This window comes from Belonocnema kinseyi, chromosome 6 (genome assembly GCF_010883055.1).
Source record: "Belonocnema kinseyi isolate 2016_QV_RU_SX_M_011 chromosome 6, B_treatae_v1, whole genome shotgun sequence".
Taxonomy (NCBI): Eukaryota; Metazoa; Arthropoda; class Insecta; order Hymenoptera; family Cynipidae; genus Belonocnema; species Belonocnema kinseyi.
Window position 1 is genome coordinate 95,355,648 of NC_046662.1, and position 9,779 is coordinate 95,365,426.

The 9,779-nt window shown below is 29.3% G+C and overlaps 1 protein-coding gene across 6 annotated transcripts in view; it reads left to right on the top strand.

Moving 5' to 3' along the window:
• Window positions 1-9,576, top strand: part of LOC117174408 (lethal(3)malignant brain tumor-like protein 3) — a 31,292-nt gene extending 21,716 nt beyond the window's left edge. For 4 of the 6 annotated variants that reach the window (XM_033363504.1, XM_033363503.1, XM_033363505.1 and 1 more), the window contains exons 12-17: window positions 1,455-1,644; window positions 1,743-1,864; window positions 5,012-5,414; window positions 5,495-5,569; window positions 5,690-5,993; window positions 9,066-9,576. In XM_033363504.1, coding sequence (XP_033219395.1) covers window positions 1,455-1,644; window positions 1,743-1,864; window positions 5,012-5,414; window positions 5,495-5,569; window positions 5,690-5,993; window positions 9,066-9,191 — 1,220 coding nt within the window. In that variant the 3' untranslated portion in view covers window positions 9,192-9,576. The remainder of the gene's footprint in view (window positions 1-1,454; window positions 1,645-1,742; window positions 1,865-5,011; window positions 5,415-5,494; window positions 5,570-5,689; window positions 5,994-9,065) is intronic. The other 2 variants (XM_033363506.1, XM_033363508.1) reach the window with 1 other exon arrangement.
• Window positions 9,577-9,779: the final 203 nt, after the last annotated feature.

Below are 9,779 nucleotides of genomic sequence, written 5' to 3' on the forward strand. Positions count from 1 at the left end.
ATATTTTGACTTTTGCGCTCGAAAAAAATTAAGAAATAACAGTACATTTATTTTCCGACAGATACTTTGTTTAACTCTTAGTTTTAGTAGAAATAATTATTCAGTCACTTGAAATGCTACATCATATGATATGGAGTAATGTGAGGCTGAACGAGTTAAACGTTGAAATTGGTTCAACTAGCTAATTATATATTTTCATTATATCTTGTTTTTGATGTATTATATGTTCATATTATACACTACCGTACGAAATTGTTGATACGATCAGCGAAAGTATATAATATTAAGAATCACTACTGACTTTGAAACGTGATCACTCGTTCAAAAATGGAGCGAGACTTTTTTTTTTTAAAAGCATTGAAAAGCTTATTAAATTATGCGTCAATTAAGCCTTACTATAGGTGAGAAAACTATAGGCATCTGCCTTTGAAGCTTAACAACTCACCCAAAAAAATTCTCGCACAATAAAAAAATAGTCATATGAAAGCTAAAAGTATTCTACGTAAATGAGCTTGAAGGCTTTATGTAAAAAATGTAGTGTGATTTACAAACTGAAAAATGTAAAAAAAAAAGTAAAGATTTTCGAGTACATTTAAGAACAGTCAAATTTAGAGCATTATTTCTTATACAAGGAGCAATGGGAAAAATTTGAAAAAATTCATGACCATGAGGAAAACTGCGGTCGGCAGTAACCCCCCCCCCCCCCCCCCCCCCCCCCCCCCCCCCCCCCCCCCCCCCTCCTCCCACTGCTTTCTGTCACTTGTTTTCCGAAAAAGAATGTCTAGAAATATCACGATTTTCACCAAAATAAGACTGTCACATCCTTCCTGGCGATTGAAAATAATTACAGAGCCTATCCGTTACAGTTTGCAATTTGAATCGCTTTAATATCTTTATCATGAATTTTTAAAATTTTTCCCATTGCTCCTTGTATAAGAAATAATTCTCTAAATTTGACTGTTCTTAAATGTACTCGAAAATCCTTACTTTTTTTAAATTTTTCAGTCTGTAAATCACACTACATTTTTTACATAACGCCTTCAAGCTTATTTGCGTAGAACACTTTTTAGCTTTCATATGACTATTTTTTTTATTGTGCGAGAATTTGTTTGGCTGAGTTGTTAAGCTTCAAAGGCAAATACCAATAGTTTTCTCGCCGACAGCAATAGAGATATTTTTGACATTTTGAAGAGAATATACTACGTGAGAAGTTAAAAAAAAAGATTAAGAATTTCTCGAATCTTGTTCCTCGACTTTAAATTGTGGCATCACCCAGGAAAGTTGTAGCAAACATCTCAAATCGATACCACTTAGTCTTTTAAGTCCTAAGAAATATGAGATAAAGGATTGACAATCATACAAATTTATTGTTTCTTTAATTTTACAAGTATTTTTTTATAGCACACATTTATAAATAATTTGTCTTAATAATAAAAATGCTTATTCACAACCAGGCTACAAAGATTCCAAATCTTTTACGTGGGATTCTTACCTGAGAGAAACACAGTCTACTGCTGCACCAGCACGTGCTTTTAAGCAGAGATCACCTTGTGGATTCAAGCGCGGTATGAAATTGGAGGCTGTAGATAAACGAGTTCCCCAAATGATTCGAGTGGCAACAATCGAGGACGTAAAAGATCACATGTAAGTTGTTACAACAAATATTTCTCGTGTTTATTATTTAGGTAATATTCTTTTTTTTTTAAATGCGTGAAATTAAATTAATGTATTGTTGTGTACAGGTTGAAAATACGCTTCGATGGATGGCCAGAAAACCATGCTTACTGGGTTGATGATGATTCCACGGACATTCATCCAATGGGTTGGTGTCTGAAAACAGCCCATCCTTTGGAACCACCTCTTAGTAAGTAAATATTTAACTCCCAAAATGTTATTACAGATGCAATTGAATTCGGTGCTTATCTTGTGCAAAAAAGAAGAACTAGAAAGTACAGATAGAATTTTAAGGGGACATTATAATTTAGGCATAAAAATGTTTTTATTCTAGTTTTCTGGAGTTTAAAACAATGATTGAATAGTATAAATAAGTTGTTATCGAAAAGAAAATGTTTCAGATGGAATTACTATCTTATAGATTTCATAAAGTGAAAAAACACATTCCTTGGCAAAACTGTTTTTATCCAGAGCAACAAATTATTTTACTATTCCATGCAAGCTTCAATAGATTATAAGCTTAAATAAACTTTAATTAACGTATTCAGTTGAAAACCTAATTCAGATTGTACCTTATATTTTTCGGTAATTCTACTATGCTTTTCTTTGTTTTTTTTTGCCGGAATAATAAAGTTGAATAGTTTTAGAATCGGATGAGGAAAAATGGATGACAAAATAGTGTACAAATTTGAAAATAAATGAGAAGAAAGAAATTTGAAACAATTTAATAAAATAAGCTGTACAAATTAAAATATTGTTAGTATTATATATTGTGCTATAATTATAAACATGATTGATTATTTTTAACAAACTCTTTAAGGTTTGCAGATAAGTAATTCAAGTAAATAGAAATAAAAATAAAATTATCTTGTGAGGGTTTTGTATAGAAAATAAGTAATTTCTTCCGCATTTATATGTATGTAAAGTATTTTTTTGGTCAAAAACAGACAATAACGTCTTAATTGTATACCGAAACTAATAACATTAACAATATTTACATTTTTAGCCATTATTTTTAAACCTTTTTTACATTTCCCGCTGTTCAATTTCTTCAGTCGCATATATTTTCAAATCTTTACACTATTCCATCATTTATTTATCCTTATTAGATGCTAAAACTATTTTAATTTATTTTGCGAGAAACAAAACGAAGAAAAGTAGAGTAGAATCGTTAAAAAAATATCAGTTTTCTAATTTTTACCATGCATTTTGTAGCAAATGGGACCTATTGGCAATGCAGGTCGACCATTTCGCCATCTGGTGCCGAAAACTGGAACTAGAAAGAGTTTTGTAGATTTATTTTAACAATTTTGTAGATCTTCATACAGAACAAATCGTTTTAGATAGAATTTCCATCTTATACACTGAAAAAAAAATTTTTGTAAAAAATGTTTTAAAAAAAAACGAAACAATTGTTTCGTCATTTCATATAAGTTTCAATGCATTTCAAGCCTGAAAAAACTTTAATTAATGTATGTAACTACAAATTGTATCCAGATTATAGAAAGAATTACGAATAATAGACGATTGGAATTGAAATACGAATTCTAACCTAACTTTCATGTCAATTTTTTAAATAGTAAATATTTCACGTACAAATTAAAAAAGTACAATTGTTTTTTTTATATGTTTTTTTCACTGTATAGAATATAAATTCAATCGAAAACTGTTTATTTCCGATAAAGAGTTATTTTTAGTATCCAATTAATACTTTAAACTCCAAAAAAAATCGTTAAAACACTTATATGCACAAATTAAAATGCATTTTTAAAATCGTATCTACTCCTTCTAGTTCGGAATTTTGTCACCAAATGGCGTATCGCAGTTTAACCATTCCCAATAGGTAAACAGCGCCGCGCGCACGTACTAATTTTCTCAAGTCAAGAGTCATCCCACTTTTAGCATCAAGTGGCACGGGGCTGACTTCTGTGGATATTAAATAATCAAAATAACATTATTGAATTTTATACTGTGTTATCATTTACAATAAATAGTGCAACTATTTGTTAAAAATAATTTTGTCAAAACAGAACATTTGTAAAAATGCTTTCACTCACAAATTATAATCCAATTTTAAAATTCTACCTACTCTTTCTTATTCCGATTTTTTGTACCAGATGGCGCATCACTGTTTAACCATTCCCAGGTGACGAAATAGCGACACTGATAAAATGGGTTTACTTTCATTACCAAACTAATAGCATTATTATAAAGCAGTGAGTGATGTATAATTCAAGAAATAATCATATAAATGTACAAAAATTCTTGGGCCCTAAATGAAAATACGTAACTGGCGGCAACAGGTTAAAAGTACGTAATTTGCAGTGACAGAAATTAAGCGTCTCCAAAAGTATCAATTTTTTAGAAGATTATTCCGAGTGTTTAATGGAACTTGAAAATTGAAGTTTGATAATTGGAATCTGAAATATATAGTTAGGGCTAGTGTCTCGAAGTAGCGCAAGTAGTTGACTTTTTAAGATGCATTTTAATTTGAGCATAAAAGTGATTTTACGACGGTAATACGAAGTGGAAAACAAACAATTTTCATCATATAGGGTGAAAAAACACGTTTTATGTCAAAATTGTTTATTTAAAAAAAAGGATTTTTTACTATTTCATCCAAGTTTTAACACATTATAAGCTTAAATGAACGTTATATAATGAATATATTCGAAAAATTTTATCCAGAATATGGAAAGAATGTGATTAATAAACGATCAAAGCTGAAGTATGAATTTTAACATAAAATTCTAGATTAGCCTTTTGTACACAGTGAATGTTTCATGTTTACATTAATATTGATTTACTTTTGTTTTTTTTTGCATCAAAATGAGCTCATTAAAGCTAATACTTAAAATATATTGAAACTTGCATGACACAACAAAATGTTTTTTTTAGAGAGAAAAAATATTTTTAACACTAAATATTTTTGCATTAAAAATGATAAAAATTGTGTATGAAATAATTTTTTCCCTTGCGCTAGTTCACACATTTGCAGCATTAATATTATATACGGCGCCTCGCAGTTCTGCGTTTCACATTTTACGAAAAGAATATGACAGTTTTTTGTTGGTAATTTATGATATTTAAATTTCGAACTTTCGTTGAACGTTCCTAATAATCTTCTGAAAAAGTGATGATTTTGGAGCTGCGTAATTGCAATTACTGCAAGTTGTGTACTTGCTTTTAGAGACATTTAAAAAAACGGCTCCTGTGTTTTAAAACGCGATCAAATGTTTCAAAAATAAATTTGCAGAATATTTGATTACAGTGAGAGTTGTAATAATAAGCACCCATCTATATTCCAATACATTTCTCTTGTGTTTCGAAATTAAAGTGCCGCAGAAAATTGAACGAATTCCTGCTATTGTCGTAGTGCCTGACAATTTGAGCGATCGTGCTGAGTGTGGAACTCATGGCTGTCGAGGTATAGGTCACATCAAGGGACCGAAATTTGCCACGCACAATGCTGCTTCCGGTTGCCCCTATTCTCAGCAGAATTTACAGAAAATAAGAATAATGTCCGATAGACTGAATGGAAAACATGACATTTGCGAGTATGAGGACGACTTCTTGGAGAAGCCAAAAGTAGAAAAGACTGATAAAATTAAAACGGAGAGATCGGATAAAGACGAAAAATTCATTTTCGATGCCAATAAAGCATTCAAGTTTGATAAGGATGCGATCAAACAAGAAGATGTAGATTCGGATAAGAACGAAAAGTCAGAGACCTCGGAAAGGTAATTTTTTGCTTTAAAAAATAATATAGTTTAATAACTATTGAGCTTGAAAGTGAAAACTATTAATTCTTATTTTTCAGGTCTAGTAAATATCGTCAAATGAACAGTGATGGTCAAACGGATGACGAAGAACCCACAAAGAAGCGAAAAAAGAAGTAAGTTAAAAGAATTTTTGCGATATTTTTCATCTTTGTGATATATTCGTTCCTTATGTCAGCCCTTGACTCTCATCTGTCCTTTTATGAAATATTAATTTTCTTTTTAAATCTTATCAGACGACACAATTCCGAAGAGCACGCCTTTTCTCGTTCCAATTCTGGTATGGGGGATTCGTCAGTAAATTATACTCCAAATATACCGGATAAGCAGTTGAGGTTGGAGTTGTACCATTCCGTGTACAATCCGGGGTATAATCCACGGCCAGATGCGCCTCATATCTGGGCAAAACACAGTGGTGCTTTAAATAGAGTCGTAGCCAAACAAACTGGCAATCCTCGTCGTTGGTCGAACGAGGAAGTCATCAAGTTCATTCAAAATCTGCCCAACTGCAAGGATATTGGGCCTATCTTCAGGAAAAATGTAGGTGAAATTTATTATTTTGTCCTTCTTAATTTTAATCTTACTTTCATAGTGGCAAATATGAAAGTTATATTATTGGGAATAGCTAAACTGCGATAATATAGCATTTGATGCCAAAAATTAGAACTAGAAACAGTAGGTCGAATTTTAAATATGAATTTTAATTTACTTTGTTCTGCATGATTTGCATCAAGTTTTTCGCCATTTAATTCAATTTAAAAACAGGGAATTTACTTCAGATCGTAGAAAAATGAAAGTCTTCAATATTTTAATCATTTTTGTCGTTGTAGAAAAGTGACTTCTACTTTATTTACAGTATGATTGAAAATAATTCTCGTTTTTATTTTAAGACAGTGAGCTTTACCGTAAATAAATATGATTTCACTTGGAACAGGGAATTTTTTTAAAGAATAAAAACTGGGATTTAAAAGAAAGGTGTTTAAAAAATCTGATCCGAGTCCAAATTCGTCACAATTTAAAAGTTCCTTTTTCTAAATTTTCCAAAAAGAGAGTATTTCAAGTAGTTTTTAGAGGGGTAGTAGTATTTCAAAGAGGAAATATTTTTAAATTGTAATGTAATTTTGTTTACATATTTCTTTGGGAATTTAGGTTCTTTTTTTCTTGGAAATTTAACTACTTGCGTTTAAAAGCTGAACTCTGGCAAAAAATCCGTTTTTTGTTTGTTAAGAAATAGATTTTAAGGGAATATTCAACAATTCTATTTTTGGTTAAAATTTTATCTTCTTTGGATAAAAATTTGTAGGCATAAAATTCAACTGCCCAAGTTGAAGATTCATAATTTTAGTTGAAAACTTCTCAGTTTGGTTGAATATTAATTTTTTAAAGTGAAAATTTAACCGTTTTATTTTGCGTGAAAAATTGACCTTTTCTGGTTCAAGATGTAACAATTTGTATGTAATTTAATCTTGTGAAATTGAACATTCATTTATTTCTTTGAAAATTCACGTATTTTTGTTAAAAAATCGACTTTTCTCGCAGAAAGTAGATTTTTTGGTAGAAAATAATTTTTTCTTTGAAAGTTAACCTCTTTGTTCAGAAATTCTACGTTTTGGTTGAAAATTCCAGTATTACAATTTAATATTCATCATTTTAATTAAAAATTCATTTCTTTGGTTGAAAATTGAGCTATTTCATTGAAATTTTTTTTTGTTTGGATGAAAAGGAATTTTTTTACCGAAAATCTGACTGTTTTTCTGAAAACCCGATTTTTTGGTTAAAGTTTCTGGATTAATATCTAAAATTAATTTATTTCCTTGCAAATTCACGTATTAAGTTAAAAGAAACTTTTTTGGTAGAAAATCCACTTTTTTTATACATTCGTCTTTTTGGGTTAAAAATTCAACTCTTCGTATAACATTAACCTTTAGTTTAAAGTTCAGATTTTGTGGCTGACACGTCAGGTGAAATCTTTTCTGGATGAAAACTATTTTTCTGGAAACTTGTCTTTTTCATTTCGCTTTACTTGGATCAAATTAAACTATTTTGTTTGCTTGAAAATTATACTGTTTGTTTGAAAATTTAATTATTTCGTAGAAAATTGACTTGAAAATTTGATTTTTTTAAATTAAAAATTCATCGGTTTTAAGGTAAATTTGATTTTTCTTGGATAAAAATGCAACCATTTGGTTAAAAATTTATTTATTTTGTTAAAAAGTCATACCTTTTGGTTGAAAATTCTACTACTTTGTTAAAAATTTGACTATTTCGTAGAAAATTTCCTTTTTGTTTAAAATTTATATTTTGGTGTTGAAAAATGATCTGTTTTTGGAAAAATTTCATCTTTTTCGGATAAAAAGGCAACTAATTTGGTAGAGAAGGAATATAAATATTTACACCGGTCATCCTTTTTGGTTAAAAAATTGTATTTTTGGATTGAAAATCCAATTTTTTTCCTAGAAACTTATTGCTTGTTTACAAATTAATATTTTTGATCATAAAAAGTCAACTGAAATCTTTGTCAGCGTAAAATTACAACTATTTTTTTGAAAATTTATCTTTTTGATTTAAAAATTCAGCTTTTTTAGTAGAAATATATTTTTATTTTTAATGGGAATGCAACGTTTTGGTTAAGAATTATTCTTCTTTGCTCAAGGATTCAACGATTTTGTTTAAAATATTATGTCTGGTTGAAAATTCAACTGTTCAGTCGAAAAGCCTTTTTTTCTTTTTTTTTTCAATGAGTATTTTAATTGAAAGTGTAATTTTTCCATTTTATTAAGATTGATCTTTTTTATTTGAAAAATCTCCTTTTTTAGTAAAAATATAATTTTCTTGGTTTGAAATTTAATGTTTGTTGAGTAAAAATGCGTAAGTTTCGTAGAAAATTAATTTTTTACTGAAAAGTCATATTTTTATTTGAAAAATTAAACTTTTGTAGAGAATACTCGTTTTTTAGTTTGAAGTTTCATCAATTTAGATAAACTTTTATTTCTTCCTTGAATGAAAGACCTTTATTTGTTGAAAATTCATCTTTTGTGTTTTAAAATTCTTCTTTCTTTTTGTATAAATTTCATCTTTTTCGATTGAAATATAAACTATGGCACTTTTTTCTAGGGAATTTATCTTCTTAGTTTGCAAATTCAACTATTATGTTTAAATTTTAATTATTATGTTGCAAAGTCATCTGTTATAGTAGAAAAGACATTTTTTGTTTAATATAAATTAATAAATTTGAACATTTTAAATTTGTATCTGAAATACTATTTTATTCCGTTCATAAAAGTTTCTATGTTTTCGAAACCCTGCTAATTCTACTAGCAATAACTAGCAAAACATTTATGGAAACTAAAACTACTTTCGGTAAGATGATGTGTGTGGGGGGGGGGGGGTAAAATAGTTTTTTATGAGTTGGGAGTATTTGATAGGGCCTATAATCCGTTACGTAATTTAGACATGGGCCCCTTATTGATTAACCCCTCATTGCAATGTGATCACTGGCGATTAAAAAAAGTGACGCTCGGATTTTATCAATTTGATTTTGAAGAAATCCTTTGCGAATAAGTAAAGATATGTCCAATGGTACTATAATACTTGAAATGATTTGTTTTACAGAGCATTGACGGTGAGGCGTTTTTAATGTTGACTCAAGAAGATTTAATAAAGTTGCTTGGTCTGCGACTTGGACCTGCTATTAAATTATATAACAGCATAGTTCTTTTAAGACGAAAATCGACGTGAATGAGATACGAGAAGCGTGCGATTACCACTTTGTAACAGGAAATCTGAAACTTGGCAACTTTAATGTTGCTAATGATGATGAATACATTAATCAAGATCTCAATTATTTATTTTTAACGTTTATGCCTATCAGTGAAAAATCAGATTTTAGTGTTTTACATCAAGTACAAGAGATTATAACTGCAAATTTCAAATAGCAAAATTCGTTAAATTTTCGCAAGCGAAATTACTTTTTCTAGGGCTTCAGTCTTAAATTAGCTCCTATAAATATATATTTATACACGTGTATGTAAACAGTACTTACAAATGTCCGCTGTAATTTTTCCTACACGATAAAGTACATATAGTGATGTAAAAATGTAAATATATTATTAAACTATCGAAATAACAATTCGAATCGACAATTAAGTCGCTGTTTTATAGAAAAAAGGAAATCAATGTTTCATCAAGTATATGCAGTATTTATATCTACAACTGTATTGTAAGGCAAAGTTTTAAATGTATCAATTTCCTCTTTTGATGATCCAGCTTCTTTAAGTGTTATTCTTTATTGGACCCTTCTTTTTCATTAAATTATTTTCGCTATTT